The 18,713-nt window shown below is 41.4% G+C and overlaps 1 protein-coding gene and 1 non-coding gene across 2 annotated transcripts; one reads left to right on the plus strand and one right to left on the minus strand.

Annotated features, from left to right (window-relative positions):
• The first annotated feature begins 2,026 nt into the window (after positions 1 to 2,026).
• Positions 2,027 to 2,099, plus strand: TRNAM-CAU (transfer RNA methionine (anticodon CAU)). The gene has a single exon. It is a non-coding gene; the product is annotated as a tRNA-Met (tRNA).
• Positions 2,100 to 7,646: 5,547 nt separating this feature from the next.
• LOC133358978 (cytochrome P450 2C20-like) lies at positions 7,647 to 18,407 on the minus strand. Its single transcript, XM_061577358.1, has 3 exons — positions 18,323 to 18,407; positions 16,039 to 16,133; positions 7,647 to 14,819 (listed from the first exon to the last, which is right to left on the minus strand). The coding sequence occupies exon 3, from the start codon at positions 14,750 to 14,752 to the stop codon at positions 13,223 to 13,225; it is 1,530 nt and encodes a 509-aa protein (XP_061433342.1). The 5' UTR covers positions 14,753 to 14,819; positions 16,039 to 16,133; positions 18,323 to 18,407; the 3' UTR covers positions 7,647 to 13,222.
• Between the last annotated feature and the right edge of the window lie 306 nt (positions 18,408 to 18,713).

Genomic DNA, 18,713 nt, shown 5'->3' on the forward strand with positions numbered 1-18,713 from the left:
TCACATGAGGCAAACGTATGTTATTCTTGGCATAATATATACATTTACATAATACCAACTTCAAATCATGCGTGTGGAATTGATCCGATTTTTGTGCATTATATACGTTTCATCAAATACTTTTCTTCTTATTGTTGTGCCTCTTTATACCTTCCAATTGAATCCCAATATTTGAGATATTACATTTAGGACAAAACTTCGCTAACGTCAGCCTCATTAGCGCAGTAGGTAGTGCGTCAGTCTCATAATCTGAAGGTCGTGATTTCGATCCTCACATGGGGCAAAGTGTTATTTTCTTTATATGAAATGTACATTTAGATATTAATTCCAACTTCAAATGATGCGTTAGGAATTGATCCGCTTTTTATGCATAAAATACGTGTCATTAACTACATATCCTCTTTTTGTTGTGTTTCTTTATACCTTCCATTTGATTCCCAATATGTGAGATTTTCCAATTAGAATAAAACTGATCTCACATCAGCCTCATTCGAGCATTAGGTAGTGCCTTAGTTTCATAATCTGAATGTCGTTAGTTCGATCCTCACATGAGGCAAACGTATGTTATTTTTGGCATAATATATACATTTACATATTACCAACTTCAAATTATGCGTGTGGAATTGATCCGATTTTTGTGCAATATATACGTTTCATCAAATACTTTTCTTCTTATTGTTGTGCCTCTTTATACCTTCCAATTGAATCCCAATATTTGAGATATCCCAATTAGAATTAAACTGATCTCACATAAGCCTCATTAGAGCAGTAGGTAGTGCCTTAGTTTCAGCGTCATTAGCGTCATTTCCGTAATTTCCGTCATTAGCGTCATTAGCACAGTGTTGCGCGTCATTCTCATGATCTGAATGTCGTGAAGTTCGATCCTCACATGGGTTCAAAGGTAGCTTATTTTTGGCATTAAATTAACATTTAGATAATAATTCCAAATTCAAATGATGCGTGTGGAATTGATCCGCTTTTTGTGCATAACATACGTTTCATTAACTACATATCCTCTTATTGTTGTGCATCTTTATACCTTCCAATTGAATCCCAATATTTGAGATATCCCAATTAGAATTAAACTGATCTCACATAAGCCTCATTAGAGCAGTAGGTAGTGCCTTAGTTTCAGCGTCATTAGCGTCATTTCCGTAATTTCCGTCATTAGCGTCATTAGCACAGTGTTGCGCGTCATTCTCATGATCTGAATGTCGGGAAGTTCGATCCTCACATGGGGTTAAAGTTAGCTTAATTTTGGAATTAAATTAACATTTGGATAATAATGCCAAATTCAAATGATGCGTGTGGAAATGATCCGCTTTTTGTGCATAACATATGTTTCATCAATTACTTATCCTCTTATTGTTGTGCCTCTTTATAACTTTCAATTGATTCCCAATATTTGAGATACTCCAATTAGAATAAAACTAAGAACCTATCAGCCTCATTAGCGCAGTAGGTAGCGCGTCAGTCTCATAATCTGAAGGTCGTGAGTTCGATCCTCACATTGGGCAAAGTATTTTTTTCTTGGCATAAAATGTACATTGAGATATTAATTCCCACTTCAAATTATGCGTAAGGAATTAATCTGCTTTTTGTGCATAAAATACGTGTCATCAACTACCTATCCTCTTATTGTCGTGCCTCTTTATACCTTCCAATTGAATGCCAATATTTGAGATAATCCAATTAGAATAAAACTGACCGAACATCAGCCTCATTAGAGCAGTCGATAGTGCCATAGTTTCAGCGTCATGAGCACAGTTTGGCGCGTCAATCTCATGATCTGAATGTCGTGAAGTTCGATCCTCACATGGGGTCAAAGGTAGCTTATTTTTAGCATACAATTAACATTGAGAAAATATTTCCTAATTAAAATGTTGAGTGTGGAATTGATCCGCTTTTTTGCATAACATACGTTTCATCAATTACTTATCCTCTTATTGTTGTGCCTCTTTATACCTTCCAATTGATATCCCAATATTTGAGATACTCCAATTTGAATAAAAATAATAAAATAGCAGCCTCATTAGCGCAGTAGGTAGCGCGTCAGTCTCATAATCTGAAGGTCGTGAGTTCGATACTCACATGGGGCAAAGCATTGTTTTATTGGCATAAAATGTACATTTAGTTATTAATTCCAAATTCAAATTATGCGTTAGGAATTGATCCGCTTTTTGTGCATAGCAAACGTTTCATCAAATACTTTTCGTTTTATACAGGTAGGAACAAAAGTTCCACACTGCCCACCAGGGATTATTTGTCTGTTTGTCTGTCGTGCGCAGCCACGCCCTCGATTTGTAATTTATAGAGTGCTTCGGGCGGGTTCAGCACCACGTGACGCGCCGCCCCACGCAGCTTGCACCACGTGACACGGATCGCACGAATGCGCTGTCCAACCAAGTTCCGACCAGCCCAATTCGAAGGAACGTGTTTGTTGTGCCTCTTTATACCTTCCAATTGAATGCCAATATTTCACATATTCCAATTAGAACAAAGCTAGTAACAATCAGCCACATTAGCGCATTAGCTAGTGCGTCAGTCTCATAATCTGAAGGTCGTGAGTTCGATCCTCACATGGGGCAAAATATTGTTTTCTTGGCGTAGAATGTATATTTAGATATGAATTCCAACTTCAAATAATGTGTGTGGAATTGATCCGATTTTTGTGCATAAAATACGTGTCATCAACTACCTATCCTCTTATTGTTGTGCCTCTTTATACCTTCCAATTGAATCCCAATATTTGACATATCCCAATTAGAATAAAACTGATCTAACATCAGACTCATTAGAGCAGTAGGTAGTGCCTTAGTTTCAGCGTCATTAGCGTCATTAGCACAGTGTGGCGCGTCATTCTCATGATCTGAATGTCGTGAAGTTCGATCCTCACATGGGGTCAAATTAGTTTATTTTTGGCATTAAATTAACATTTAGATAATAATTCCAAATTCAAATGATGCGTTTGGAATTGATCCGCTTTTTGTGCATAACATACGTTTCATCAATTACTTATCCTCTTATTGTTGTGCCTCTTTATACCTTCCAATTGAATCCCAATTTTTGAGAAATCGAAATTAGAACAAAACTGATCAAACATCAGCCTCATTAGAGCAGTCGGTAGTGCCATAGTTTCAGCGTCATGAGCACAGTTTGGCGCGTCAATCTCATGATCTGAATGTCGTGAAGTTCGATCCTCACATGGGGTCAAAGTTAGTTTATTTTTGGCATACAATTAACATTTAGATAATATTTCCTAATTAAAATGATGAGTGTGGAATTGATCCGCTTATTTGCATAACATACGTTTCATCAATTACTTATCCTATTATTGTTGTGCCTCTTTATACCTTCCAATTGATATCCCAATATTTGAGATACTCCAATTTGAATAAAAATGATAAAATATCAGCCTCATTAGCGCAGTAGGTAGCACGTCAGTCTCATAATCTGAAGGTCGTGAGTTCGATCCTCACATGGGGCAAAATATTGTTTTCTTGGCGTAGAATGTATATTTAGATATGAATTCCAACTTCAAATAATGTGTGTGGAATTGATCCGATTTTTGTGCATAAAATACGTGTCATCAACTACCTATCCTCTTATTGTTGTGCCTCTTTATACCTTCCAATTGAATCCCAATATTTGACATATCCCAATTAGAATAAAACTGATCTAACATCAGACTCATTAGAGCAGTAGGTAGTGCCTTAGTTTCAGCGTCATTAGCGTCATTAGCACAGTGTGGCGCGTCATTCTCATGATCTGAATGTCGTGAAGTTCGATCCTCACATGGGGTCAAAGTTAGTTTATTTTTGGCATTAAATTAACATTTAGATAATAATTCCAAATTCAAATGATGCGTTTGGAATTGATCCGCTTTTTGTGCATAACATACGTTTCATCAATTACTTATCCTCTTATTGTTGTGCCTCTTTATACCTTCCAATTGAATCCCAATTTTTGAGAAATCGAAATTAGAACAAAACTGATCAAAGATCAGCCTCATTAGAGCAGTCGGTAGTGCCATAGTTTCAGCGTCATGAGCACAGTTTGGCGCGTCAATCTCATGATCTGAATGTCGTGACGTTCGATCCTCACATGGGGTCAAAGTTAGTTTATTTTTGGCATACAATTAACATTTAGATAATATTTCCTAATTAAAATGATGAGTGTGGAATTGATCCGCTTATTTGCATAACATACGTTTCATTAATTACTTATCCTATTATTGTTGTGCCTCTTTATACCTTCCAATTGATATCCCAATATTTGAGATACTCCAATTTGAATAAAAATGATAAAATATCAGCCTCATTAGCGCAGTAGGTAGCACGTCAGTCTCATAATCTGAAGGTCGTGAGTTCGATCCTCACTTTTCGCAAAGCTAGCTTATTTTTGGCATAAAATTAACATTTCGATCATTCCAAATTCAAATCATGCGTTAGGAATTTATCCGCTTTTTGTGCATAACATACGTTTAATCAAATAATTATCCTTTTCTGCCAGCAACTGGCACTACGCGCTCGAGTGGCACACTTCACCTGCCCTGCTGGTAGACCTGGGCTACTACACCCACGATCCCGCTCTCTACCGGTAAACAGTGCTACGCGCCCGAGTGACTATATCATCTGTAGTTTGATATTGTCTGTTTTGAATGTCATAGCTCCTTGTAGACATATGTGTATTAATTGTATTCTGAGAGTTGAGGAGAACCATGAGGGGCATACTAATTACCATTCAAATTAGAAGTTTGAGAACAGGTTAATGGCAGAGGAGGTAATCAATAAATACTAACCATTGCTTGGGCACGGAGTGAACCAGAATATTTTCTGAGAGATATTCACGGGTCGGGTCTGGCATCAGCCATCTCCAATGAATAGAGCAGAACACGATGCGAAAGGGAGGACCCATGGCAAAACACCATAAACCCGCTGCCCACCTGAGCACAAATACAGAGCAAAGAAACAATATTTTCGGGTACAGTGAAAACAAAAGATGAACACCCACTATCACATGCACCCATCATGTGAGCATACTGCTTACAGTTGGTGACGCCACCTTATACGAAAAACACAAGTGAACCAACTCACACCACACTACACATCATAACGGGTTAACCTTGTGTGGTGCCACAACGACGGGGCCGCTCTGCCGAACCAGGGAGCTGCCCGGCTTCCCCCACCGCACTGCCCCCCATCACCCGCCCCACATAAGCACACACCCGCACGCATTCCCCCCCCCCCATAGAGCTGGAAGGGAAGGTCACCTGATCGACCGGTTTTTATCCGAGAGACCCTTATCGGGATTAATTCTCACGGTTTCCGGCGATCAGGGAATTGGATGACCCCCCCCGTGCTACGTGACACCGCGGCGCCGCGGCCGGCCTTAATATGGTGTGGTCGCGGCGTGGGGCATTCGGCCACCGCGGTTGAGGCGCATTTTCCCCCCACACACACCCCCACGAGTCGACGGGGCAAGCAGGGGAGGCACGGGACAGCATGAATAGCGGGATCACAGGGGCTGTTGCGCATAGTCATGGAGGGTTGGGATAATTGCGCTTGAGCGCACAGGCCCCATTGTTAGGAAGGGTAAGGGAGTAATTAGGATGTACGCCGCCAACGTCGTTCACCGATTAACATATCAACAGCGCCCGGGAACAGCCGTGCGCGGGCTTGGGGTGCACGAGCCCATTGTTCAGCGCAGCATCCCCTTTGAGGTAGGGAGGATAAATAGAGGAGCGCAGAGGGGAAATCGCTCTCTTACTCCAGCGCCAGGGGACCAGACGCAGCTGCAGCCAGCGACCCGGACGTCCGTGTGACGCACCGAGGCACGCGGTTAGCACAAGGATCAGCGGACCGCCGTGGACACTTAACAGTGAGTAAGAAGGTGAATTAGAATCATAGCAGATAAATCGGGAATAGGTATAGAGGTATCAGCGTAGGCCAGCCTCGTCGACTCACTGATTTGACATCAATTCGCAGGTAGCATATAATAAATCATTAATAGCGAAGCGTGGTCTCGCGTGATCTTGTCGTGCAGAGTGTCGCGTGGGGAGCTGCGTGTGTGTGCGTGCGTCCACCCCGGGTGCGATACAGGTGTGCGATCATAACGTGAGTGGAGTTGGAGTGCGCGGAGCGGCGTGTGTGTGGGAGTGCTCATACGTTCGTTACGTGTCGGATACGGATGCGCATTGGTAACGTGCCGCACAGGGCTATAGGCGGGCACACGCTCGCAGTATACGAGAGCTGTACGTAGCGGTGTAAAGAGGGGGAGTGTGGCGTTTGATTGATGATGCTGTGCGCGTGTATGCTCGCAGCGTGGGAGCGCGGCGCGAGACTGTAACAGTGGGGGCGTCGCGTTCGAATGCCGGCGAAACCGTAGCGGGTAATAGGGAGGTGGGGTAACCTAAACGGAATAGGGGATGCAGGCGGGAGGGACCCCGGGGGCCAGCGGCCCCCACACTTGCTCATGATTGCCACCCTGACACACATCCACTCCACGTCACGGATTTCTATATGAATATTGTTTTTTGAAATATTAATGAGATTTATTTTACTTCCATAATCTTGAAATTCGATAGTTGATGATTTTCAAACTATTTGGTAAACATTTTATGAACACGTATGCTCGCATAAACACTGTGTTTTGAATCGTGAGCCTGGTTCTTTTCTTTAAAATCGCATAATCTTATCATACGATCGTTGATGCTTTTATAATCATTTAGTACAGATCTACGAGTACGTATATTTGCATGGGTACTGTAGTTCTATTCTGATAAGTAGTTTCAGTTGTCAATGTAAGTTAATATTAAAGTTGCTTATGTAGTGACTTGTAGTGTCACTACTGTGAGCCTGTACACACATGACGTCACTACGTCGGGTATATTGGAATGACGGCCGGGTCGGGGAGCCGGGAGGCTGTCGCCAGTGCCACGGGGGTTGTGTCTGGCCATGGCACTCTGTATGAACCCGGCCAGACACGTGACCGGATAAAGGTGGGGGCCGGAGACCCCAGGGGGATCTTGGGGGTCGCGTGGCCAGGGGCTGAGCCTTCTCGAGGATTCGAGAAGGTGGGCGTGGCCTGGGCGTGGCCCAGGTCCGCCGAGGCGGATATAAGTGGGCTCCGCTCCTGGTGCGGGGCGGCTCGGGTCTGGGATGTAGATGCCTCGTGAAGACACCTCGTGAAGAAGAAGAAGAATCAAGCCTCAAGTCAGCGTGGCCAACCAGGAGCCCTCCTGGCTTGGCCACGCGAGTCGTATGAGAGCATCAGTGTTAGCGAGTGATGGTGTGTGTTAGCGAGGATAGGTCGGTGGTCACCACCCTATGTTAAGAGTTGTGTTAAGAATACATAGTGTTGCCTCCCAAAGTTCCAGTGTGCGCCTGAATTGAACCCACTACACTTACATTAAGAAAGATCGAGTGCTTCTTTCTTAACTCATGCATCATATCTCTCAATTGCGAGAACTGTATCCTGACCTGACATAATTACACATTGATTAAGTTATAATCAGTAAATGTTAAAGCGAGAATCATTGATATTATCACGATTGATAACACACACCCCTAGACAACATGAAAAACAATAATAACTTGTCATTAATGCGAAAATCTATTGTTTAATTGAATTCACTATTTTTTTTAATAAGAAGATGCATACCAATCAATGATTAATTTACGCGCAATAATTATGCATTAACAAAACGCATTTAATCAACATTTGAATACATTAACATTCCACAATTACCATTTTAACATTTTCATATTTTTTACAACACAATAGAAACAACATAGCGATTGTGATCATTACAGAATAGTAAATTATTTTGATATCCGAACACTTGAGCCAAAGCTTTAAAGTTGTGGATGGTCATGTTACACAACTAAAACAAACCAATGACTTAACTCAGAATTCGGGTTAATAAAGGTATCACCCAGTACACGCTATGATTATTACAAGGCACATAATTCAACAAATGCAATCAGCTTTCAAGATATCTTATTGAAATATATATTGCGCCATTTCCAAGGTGCTTTACAGCTATTATAAAATTGTACGTAAGATAGCAGTTTGAGATGAAGAATGGGGTTATTAAAAGTGGTGGTGTAATTTTAGTGACATCAGAACCGGCAGGAGTCATAAGGAGGGTATTGGGGTAGGCCTGGTCGTAGCTGGAGAGCAACGGAAATCTGGGGGGTGGAAAAGTGTTGAGGCATTTCATTGGGAAGACAAAGGGGGTCGGGGCAGGCGAGGAAAGGGGGCCTCCGCGAGCGAGTCTCTCCGTCGATGACGTCCACTTCCCTGCGATTTAGCAGAATTCCGGGCCAAGCTCGCAACGAGGAAGATCGCGGAGTGCTCCCAACCATGCTCCGCACGCCGACACGGTGAAAGACTCCCCCGGAAAGATCCCGGCTGCAGGTCCCTTCCATCTCGGGGACCGCACAAAACCCCGTTGACCTCGGGCAGCCAAAGCCCCCCCCGGTGGTTGCATGGCCCACCGAAGGAGCCACCGGATGTGGGTGACGAAGCGACCCACCGGTCGCACGGGATAACGGGTAAGTCGTGCAGCGCGAGCGATGCTGCACCACAGTGAATAACCCGGGCTACCAAACGGATGCGTCAGTTGGCGCAGGAGCAGGCAGCAGGTACGAGAGCGGTGCCTCCAAACAAACCAAAACACGGACATCACCAAAATAATGAAGAAATTGTATGCCTAAAATATAGTGGTGGTGGACGAGAAGACGGCAGGGGAAGAGACAAGGAGGTTCAGGTAGGGGAGGTAAAGGGATGGAGGAGGGAAATTAGGGATTGAGCAGATGACTGTTGCTGCCAACTGCCGCCATCTTTCTCAGTATGAAGCACACTTAATGTTGTTGGTGTATAGTAAATTCAGAATATCATTGGCGCCACGAACTCGTTAGTTTCTACGTTCCGCTGAATGTCAATATAATATGTGATAATGAAATCCTGATGATTGGTTAAGTATGTCAGGGTGTGATAATTGTGAATTCGTATTTATTTCAATGTACAGTCTGTAGCAGATGGCCTCGTACACCACAGTTGAGGCGACACGGCAGAAGTGTAGGAAGCTTCTGACTGGTGACTGAAGTTAATTGATGAGTAAAATACGTTTTTGTTTAAATGCCGTTCGCACACAATGTCTCCTGACATGCAAAGACGGCAGCTTTATGGATGACGGCATGGCAGCCAGGTGGTTGATGCAGCTGGTGACTGGCCGGGTGTGGTTGGGTCTTGAGTCTTGACGATGTGTAGAACGATTATGTTGGCCTCCTTTGAACGTCCGACGTACATACATGACTTCACCGTGATAATTATTCACATACTTGTAGTTTTACAGTCACTTTCTTTAGTTTGTGACCTAGCACAATATGGTTTCGTGTTAACCTCTATCCACCTCAAATGTGTTTCCTTTTTCAGTAGGCAAATGTCTTCTCTGTTTCCTCAGATTTCTTCTGCAGCACTAACTTTGAGTCTCCTTAATCTCACTTTTCGTATGTATCGTCTCTATACTCTTTAAAAACTGGAATCCTGACAATTAGCTTTGAGCTTCTCCACTGCTTCACCGCAATTCCTTCACAACTTTATCACGATACCTCTCGTGCAATGTACGGCTTCGATCAAGGTCAGCCTTACAAGCACGGGTGCGCAAGCTACCCAGCTAATGTGAACATCACGGTTGCCCCTGGCTCCTCTGGATCTTCTTGGATCTGACCCTCATCTGCCATGCTCTGCTCATTCTGGGCCCCTGGCTCTCTGGCCCACCTCTGGGCTTCTTCTAGCATTTTGGGCCACTCCACTCCATCTGGTCTCTTGCTCAGAATGCAACCCACTCGTATAACAAACTCTTGTGAGGCCATGAAGATCCTGAAAATGTAATTGGACCTCCACATCTCAGCCATCAATGTCTTCCTTTTTCAGAAATAAAGTTTGCGTATTTCTTAGCTCGCATTCTCTGCCTAATGCGGGCAAAGTATGTCACTATAATTGCCACTCGGAGTAGAGAGCATATCCGGCACATTCCAAGATCTGAGCTAACCTCGAGTTTTCATTGTGAAGTAGCTATCACGTCAAGTTAGACTCCCGTCTCTGGTATTGTTTCCTTAATCAAATATATTCTCAAATAGCAATGAACAATTAATTTCGAATTTTCCTCATCACCATTGCAATGAGTTTAAAAATGCCTAATATGATTGGGGCAATTCATATTTAATCCTACTTTACACTAAATGTTTTATTTCCATAACAGTGCCATGGCATTTTGTTGGGAAAATAAACATCGATCGATATCAATCCTGCAAGCTAAAAAAATTCTACCAAACACTCACATATATTCTACTACAAAATGTAAGTTGGTTTCTACTGTTAATCAACTAATGCAAAACATGTTGGGTTTCTCTATTCATTATAGTAATCGTGACTTTATCATAAATTATCCCAATGAAGACACCTACAGTGATGTATTCTTTTCTTTGGAGCAATCAAAACAAATTCTGCCATTAGGTTAATCTTGTTCGTTTATACTGGCTTTTTAAGAGTAAACTAGGGATTTAACTAACAACCTTCAGTTTGAGACTGACAGTACTTACTGCACATTCTATGGTTCTTTCAGTAAAGTCACGTATAAAAAATAACAATAAAATAAAAACAATTAAGTGAATATTATTTTATTGTTATTTTTTCTATCTACGTGACTTTACCGAAAGAACAATGGAATATGAAATCCTGCATTCACGAAAGTCTTAAGTCAAAATGGAGTACTTACTGCACTCATGAGACTGCAGCAATATACCAGTTCAGAGGTTGGCAACCTGTGGCTCTTTAGCCGGATGCGGCTCTTTAAGGACTGCTTCATGCCGTTATTGCGACTCTTGAAATACAGGTAGTCCCCGAGTTACGATGGAGATGCGTTACGACTCGATCGTAAGTCAAAAATATCGTAAGTCGAAGATGGCCTAGTCTACCCAGGAGTCTTAAAGAATGGTGATAATTTAGCAAAACAGAGCAATTTACAGTACCGTACTGTATAAACTATGTACTGTATGTATTTATTAATTACAATACTGTATTGCACAGTAAAATGTAAAGTAAAAAAACAGGGTAAATTCTTAGCCTACCTATATGAACCGCAATTTAATAGAAAGTTTTTTTCAGGAAACAATCCTATCTGCTATCAAACCTTTTAACATGCGTACATCCCGGCAGCGTCCCAACGTACAGTATCGTACCTCGTACACTGCTGCGTTTGCCTGCCGCGTGAAATGAAAAATATTTAACAATTTTGTCGTATCGCTATCGCCATCGTATGATCGAAATATCGTAAGTCGGGCCATCGTAAGTCGGGGACTACCTGTATTGAGTTTTTATACCGTTTGATACATTCGATGGCATAATAAATACATTTGGTTTGAAGTGGAAGGGATATAAGGATCACGTCAACGAGAACATAGGGAGGTGATACCCCACAATGATCTTCAGAATTGCCTCTTACGTGGGGAAGTGTGGACACTATTTGTTACTGGAGGGCAACTAGCCATGCATGGCTCTTGCGAACTATCTAAGGAGGTAAAGAAATTTATATTAAAAAATAACATTACAGTTGTTGCGTATCAGAATACAAGGGCGGTTCCAGCATGAACAAATCAGATAGATGTAATGGGAAACTTATACTGATTGCTTGGAAAATAAAGTTCGACGTAATTTTGTATGGTTAAGAGTTAGACCACTTTATACTATGGAGCCTGATGAGATTTTTTTTTATAAAGGTCACTCTTCATATGCAAATTTAAATACTGTTCATCAGGAATACATTTATCAATGTAATTATTATAAGTAAAGTCCAGTCTCCAACTCTTATGCTCTTTATTTATCTTCCCTCTCTATAATATCTGATATTAAGAACACCCATTGCCTAAAACATCGTTTATAATGTTTCCGGTTAGGCAGAATTATTAACGATGTGATTTTTGTTTCTCTATGGGACCTTTTAGCCACTATCCAAAATGTTTTTGCCAGTATCATATTGAGTTATTTTCTTATTTGTGCCTGTGCATCATTGCTCACACGGTATTACCAAATAGTTTGAGACAAGTATGTAAGATACGAATAAACACCAGTGTTGCATTTTGTATAAGGCAATAACAATGACATGTATACTTGTACTCTTAGTTCTTTCGGTAAAGTCACGTAGGTAAAAAATGCAGCAAATCTGGCTGTGACGGTCCCTCCTGATGACGGAGACTTGTGTTGCTTCCGAAACGTCGTGATTTTTATTGTTTTATTTTTATTAATTTTAATTTCATTTTTTATCTACGTGACTTTACCGAAAGAACTAAGAGTAAGAATCCTTGCAGTCACGAAAGCTTCAAATCTAGAATGTATACTTGTGTTTGAGGATTTGATTGTGGATTTATTTTTGCGTTATTTTGTGGTTGTCATGTGCATTTGTTGATGTGTTTTAGTGGTAATAGTTGTTTATAGTCGTGGTTATTTGAGCGGTTGTTTTCTGTGGTTGTAATTGAGTGGCTGTTTGGCATGTGTTTGTTTTTTAAACCCAGAGGAAGGATTGACCAATGTTACGCATTGTTTTCTACTATCAAAGTAATTTAGACACCAACCTACTGCTACTTAAATAAGTCCAATATCACTAACTTGGTTTACAGGATTTGGTGATCAATTGTATCAATGCCTTATCCAAGCCTATGAAGACAGCTGAGTCGTTAGTTGTTTCTATTGTAATGGTGTCTATATATGTTTTCTAATGCATTTACTGCATGTATAAAATGGTTGAAAAAAGTCACAATGTAATTGTCACCAGAAATTTCACTGCCACCTATAAATAGACTATGAACAGGGGAGCATTGTCTCATTATCTATTTCTACATTTATGTACTCGGGCCCCGGGTGACTTGTGAAAGAATGTATGAAATGAAGGTTAACTATTTTTGGGCAAATTCGCTGAAGTAATGGAAGATGTTTGTAGAAAACTATCATCTCTATCTATAAACTAACGTAACATGATTAAACGATTTACTAGAAAAAGTTAAATTGATTCACTCATTGTTGTACAACAGATTTATACCATTTCTTTCACCTATCGTGATGTATTTTTTTTTAACATAACCTATTTCCAATGCGTGCATGTGTGCTTGGACATTATAGACTCAAACCAGCACACACTATAGCACTCTTTAAACTATGTTCAATTGCGGAGATGAAGCCCCAATTTGTAAGATTTTGGAGCCTTGGTGATCTGCAATATATAATCCAGGGTTGGTGGAGAGACCAGATCAGGCCAGATAAACTCAAAATGCTGCAAAAGAGATGCAAAGAAAAGGAAGAGCTCCATTTTTGCTAAATTTTCCCCCAGGCAGACACGGGGACCAGCAGAGAAGGGCAGGAAGGCATCTGACTTTACAAACTTGCCATCCTCATCAAGGAAGTTTTCTGGACTGAATTCGTATGGGGTTTTCCAATGATTTTCATCACTCAGAACCGATTTCATATTCACCATTATGATCGTCCCTTTTGGAATCGAGTACTGGCGTAACTTGACGTCTGTGGTGGTTGCATGCGGGGCCGAGAATGGAACAATGTTACTGAAGCGCTGTATCTCATGGATCACAGCATCCAGGTAGGGCAGACTGTGTCTGTCCTCCATGCATGGTAGTCGATCTGATCCCACAATCTTGTCAATCTCATCATGGCACTGGGCTTGTATTTCAGGGTGCATCATCATGTAGAGAAGGCCCCAGCGTAATGTGGTGGAGGTCGTCTCTGCGCCAGCAGTGAAAAGGTCCAACGTCAACATGATGAGACTCTGTTCTGAGAAGCTGCTGTTGGGATTGTCCTCTTTCTCCAATTGAGACAAGTAGGTGTCAATCAGGCACATTGGCTTGAGGGGATCTCTTGTTGCATGGCGTTCAGATATTATATCACGAATAAACTGTTTAGATTTTGCCATGTTTGTGAATATTCTCTGCTGCGGTCCAGGAAAATCCATCAAGAAGGGAAAGAAGTTGCATAAAGTTCCCAGCAGCCCTGATTGGAGCTGAAGATTGTTTTCAATGAGGTGCAAAAAATCATGGAACTGCTTATCACTGTATTCATACCGTTTCCCTTTCACCATGGAACAAATTATGTTTCCCACAGCACTGTTTAAGTTATAGTGAGGGTCAAATGCCGATCCTTTCTGTTTAAATGCCTCAATTAAGAAGCCAACCTCTGCCTGAATGGTTTGTTCTATGGATGACTTACCAAGTCCAAAATTCCGCAATGTTGACAGAGTGAACCTACGATGTTGCATCCAATATTTTCCATATGGAGCAAAAATAATGCCTAGGCCTCCGTTGACTTTTTTGTTGAGGGGGATGTTTGGCCGGTCTGCAAACTCATGCCCTTGATGCACTAGGACCTCTTTTACTGCCTGGTAGCCACTCACAAACACCATGGAAATCTTGCCCACCATTACGCTGCACACCTCTCCATACTGTTTCGTAACTTCCTCTATGGCAACATCGGGTTTCTTAAACAGAGGCACATTCCCTAAAAATGGTATCACTTTTGGGCCAGGAGGAAAGTCCAATGGGCGTTTAGTTGCCTTTACCTCCTGGAGTATAGCCCGAAGAACCAGGAAAATTATGCAAAATATGGCCAGGCTGATCAGTGCCTGGTGCCCCAAGAAAGAGCTCCATTCCTGAGCAGCAGCAGTTGTGTCCAGAAGTTGGCCCATACTGTACTGCAGGTTGTGTGATGTAGTAAGATGAGTACTTGTCTTGATTTTTGATGAGGACAGTGTTCTGCACACACATTCACACACATGCCAAGTGGTATTATTATATGATTTCCTGAACATTGCATTTATCACATGGGGCCTTAAAACAATAAACTGACAGGCCAGTCTCTGATTAGATACGGGCAGTCCCCAACTAACAAACTGGTTCCGTTCCTGAGACCTGTCCATAAGTCGCACGGAACGCAATATACTGTATTTAAATATTTAAATGTCCATACAGTCAGTTATAAAACTGTGTTACGGTTTAACAAAAAAGGGAATAGTTTTACAGGTAGGAACAACAGTTCCACACTGCCCACCAGGGATTATTTGTCTGTCGTGCATAGCCACGCCCTCGATTTGTAATTCATAGAGTGCTTCGGGAGGGCTCAGCACCACGTGACGCACCGCCCACGCAGCTTGCGCCGCGTGACACGGATCGCAGGAATGTGCTGTCCAACCAAGTTCCTCCCAGCCCACTCCGAAGGAACGTGTTTGTTGTGCCTCTTTATACCTTCCAATTGAATGCCAATATTTGAGATATTCCAATTAGAACAAAACTTATAAATTATCAGCCTCATAAGCGCAGTAGGTAGCGCGTCAGTCTCATAATCTGAAGGTCGTGAGTCCGATCCTCACATGGGGCAAAGTATTTTTTTCTTGGCGTAAAATGTACATTTACATATTAATTCCAACTTCAAATTATTCGTTAGGTCTTAATGTGACATCAAGTTCGTTAATTTTTGGAAGCCTATATAGTCTTGGTGGTTTTGATTCACAAACCTGATGCACCAATAAGACCCATAGTTAATACAATAGGCTCTGCCACATAAAAATTAGCACAATACGTAACAAAACCAATACAGCCCTATATAGGTAGGACCTCTTCGTTAATCAAAAACTCTGAACATCTCGTTAATATAATTAAAGATATTAAGCTTAACCCTAATGATATGCTCGTAAGTTTTGATGTGACCTCTCTGTTCACTAGGGTTCCGGTCAACGAGTCAATTAAATTACTCGACACTCTGGTAACGAACTAAGGTTTAGCCAAAGATATCCCAAGACTAGCTGAACACTGTCTAAAGAACACTTCTTGTGGCAAGGTGACTCATATAAACAAAAGTAAGGAGCAGCAATGGGCTCTCCTTTGACTCCTGTGATATCGAATTTGTACATGGAAGATTTTGAAACAAAAGCAATAACTTCAAGCCTGTTTACGGAAAGAAAACGGATACTGATACCTATCTGAATGCAGTCACACCATCACCCCGCACAGAAATCTTCTCTTATCAAGACGCTCATTCCTCGAGCTAAGAAAGTGTCAGATGGTGACAGTCTGAGAAATGAAATTCAACATGTTAAAGAAGCGCTGCAAATGAACGGTTACAATGATGCACAAATCAACAGGGCATTGAATGCCAAAACCAAATCAAATAACAAGAGCATTGAAATTGCCCAAGTAATTAAAACGATCAAAATACCGTACATCATGAGACCTCCTTTGCCGGTAGCAAGATATAGTAATAGTTTTTGACCCGTTTAACTGGCAACAATACTGACACATTAATACACCAAGTGAGACAAGGATCTAAGAAAAGCTGTCTCGGGTGTGGACCAATCAATTTCAAGGACAGTGCATTCATTACCAGAGTTGTCTTTTTGTTTGCATTTTGACCGCAAGTGTTGTGGTTAATGCAAACATGATCCCTTGTATAAAGGTGTCCGTTTTGTTGCCAGTTAAAAGGGTGAAAAACTATTATTATACCGTACATTGTGGGAGTAACTGACACACTAGCCAGATATTTGGAAAAAGAAAACATCCGAGGCAGATTTGGCACAGTACATAAAATACAGAAATTAATATCTGCTACAAAAGATGTATTACCGAAGCTATCAACAGAAGGCGTGTACAGGATTAACTGCACGTGTGGTAAATGTTATGTTGGGCAAAGAAGACGATTGTTTAGCACGAGACTGAAAGAACATTAGATAAATATTACATTATCCCAAATACAACTGTCAGCAGTAGCAGAATATGCGTGCCAACACGGACACTCAATTGACTTTTATAATGTTGAAGGTTTGTGCAAAACTAGCTACTACTGGCCAAGACTAATGAGATAATCTATCGAAATTTAAAGAAATGAAAATAATCTACATCATGGGGTATCCTTTGCCAGTACCAAAATATGATAATATGTTTTTCTATTTTTTTTCTGGCAAGAAAACAGGTGTTAAGATGTTAAAACACCAAACTGAAACCTTTTACGATGAATCATATCTGCATTAGCCACAATGCTTGTGGCCAGAATACAAAAAAAACATACTCTGATAATAGTATGCCTTTTGGCGTCCTCTGGTCTAACACCGTTTGAGACGAGGCTCGAAAGAAAGCTGTCTCTGATGTGGACCAATCAAATTCAAGGACAATACATATATTATTAGAGTGTTTTTTGTTTGCTTTCTGACCACAAGCATTGTGGTTAATGCAGACAGTTTGGTGTTTAAAAATCTTAACACCTGTTTTGTCGCCAGAAAAAAAGGAAAAAACCTATTATCAAATAAAAATAACTTTAACCTTTCGGATAGCTACCGCCTTAGTGCTGCGTGGAAGCGAATCATAAAATAATAAATTATTTAAATGCATGCCTACAAAGGGCAGTGTACTTCAATAGTGATTATCGTTGGTAATCCCTAACACAATAGACAGGAAGGACTAGTTAAAAGGGTTCGCATAATGTAGATGCATAATGTGCGTTGCCTCATTAATCCCCCCCCCCTCCACATTTGCAAGAGCACAGAAGAGTGGTCACCACATCATCGCCTCTATATAAGGAACGAAACAGTTAAACTCCTCCACAAATTTGGATGTCGCCTGATGAAGCTAGTTGTAATTACTGGCGAAACGTCGTACTCAGATTGTAAATGTTGTGGCGTGGCTCTCCAACACACCGGTGTGCTGAGCTTGTGACGAATTTGCATGTTCTGTTGACGTGACAACCCTTACTAGTTGGCTGTGTCGGGTGGTGGCGGGTTTTAACGACACACTTACGTGATCTAACCAAAAAACCTCTTATGGATATTGGTTGCGAAAGCCTACGTGTTAAACAGTTATTCGTTTTATTAATGCATTATTGTAGTTTTGTATTTGATATAGAAACTGGTATTATAGTAATTACAATACTCAGAACTATTATAGCAGGTAAAAGTCTAATTCTAGATTTGAGTAAAAGTCTAATTGTGCGGCACACAATTTAGAATGTTGCGAGTTCATATCCTTGCTGGAGGTTGACTCGACTAATTTTCCCCTGGTGTCGATAAAGTATTTACAACTTTGTGGGGGCTACAACAGTGATTGTCATGGATAGACTCGCCCCGCTATAATAATATTACCCATTTTCCATCAGGTAGGTAATTCCACTAACTTGCACTGATCAACGAGGTAACGTATGGTAACACACAAGTTCTGCTCGCACTCGCAAAAGGCAGCCACTGGTACCTCCACGCCTCGCCAATGTCCCTTACCTCTGTCATATGCAGTAGTTTCAACGCATATGGTGCCCAACTTGCAAGGTACTGTGTCTGGATTTCATTAAAGTGACAACCGTTTGGCCAGTCCACTGTATTTTTGCACTTTAGACTGCTCAAAGGCGCATCGTAAAAAAAAAATCTGTAATCTCAGTGCACTGCTGTTAGCTATAAATCACCACTCAGTCAATTACTGTTGATGTAGGGAAGGGTCTGACCAGTTCAGATATCACTTGCCCCACTGATATGAGTAATAGTTCACAATCAAAGGCCGGTCGTCACGTTCACAGTGCAGTGCATTAACCACTGTGCCACAATTCTCCCCGAACTCATGAAGTCGATTGGATAATCCAACGACTTTCTAATTTACACTGAGACCTCCTTTACC

The sequence above is a fragment of the Lethenteron reissneri genome, chromosome 64, assembly GCF_015708825.2.
Source record: "Lethenteron reissneri isolate LAM-NWPU_2019-01 chromosome 64, ASM1570882v1, whole genome shotgun sequence".
In the NCBI taxonomy this organism is placed as follows: domain Eukaryota; kingdom Metazoa; phylum Chordata; class Hyperoartia; order Petromyzontiformes; family Petromyzontidae; genus Lethenteron; species Lethenteron reissneri.

What these genes read in the sequence shown, in the direction of transcription:
- LOC133358978 (XM_061577358.1), bottom strand. Translation starts at nt 14,752, where the DNA reads ATGGGCCAACTTCTGGACACAACTGCTGCTGCTCAGGAATGGAGCTCT.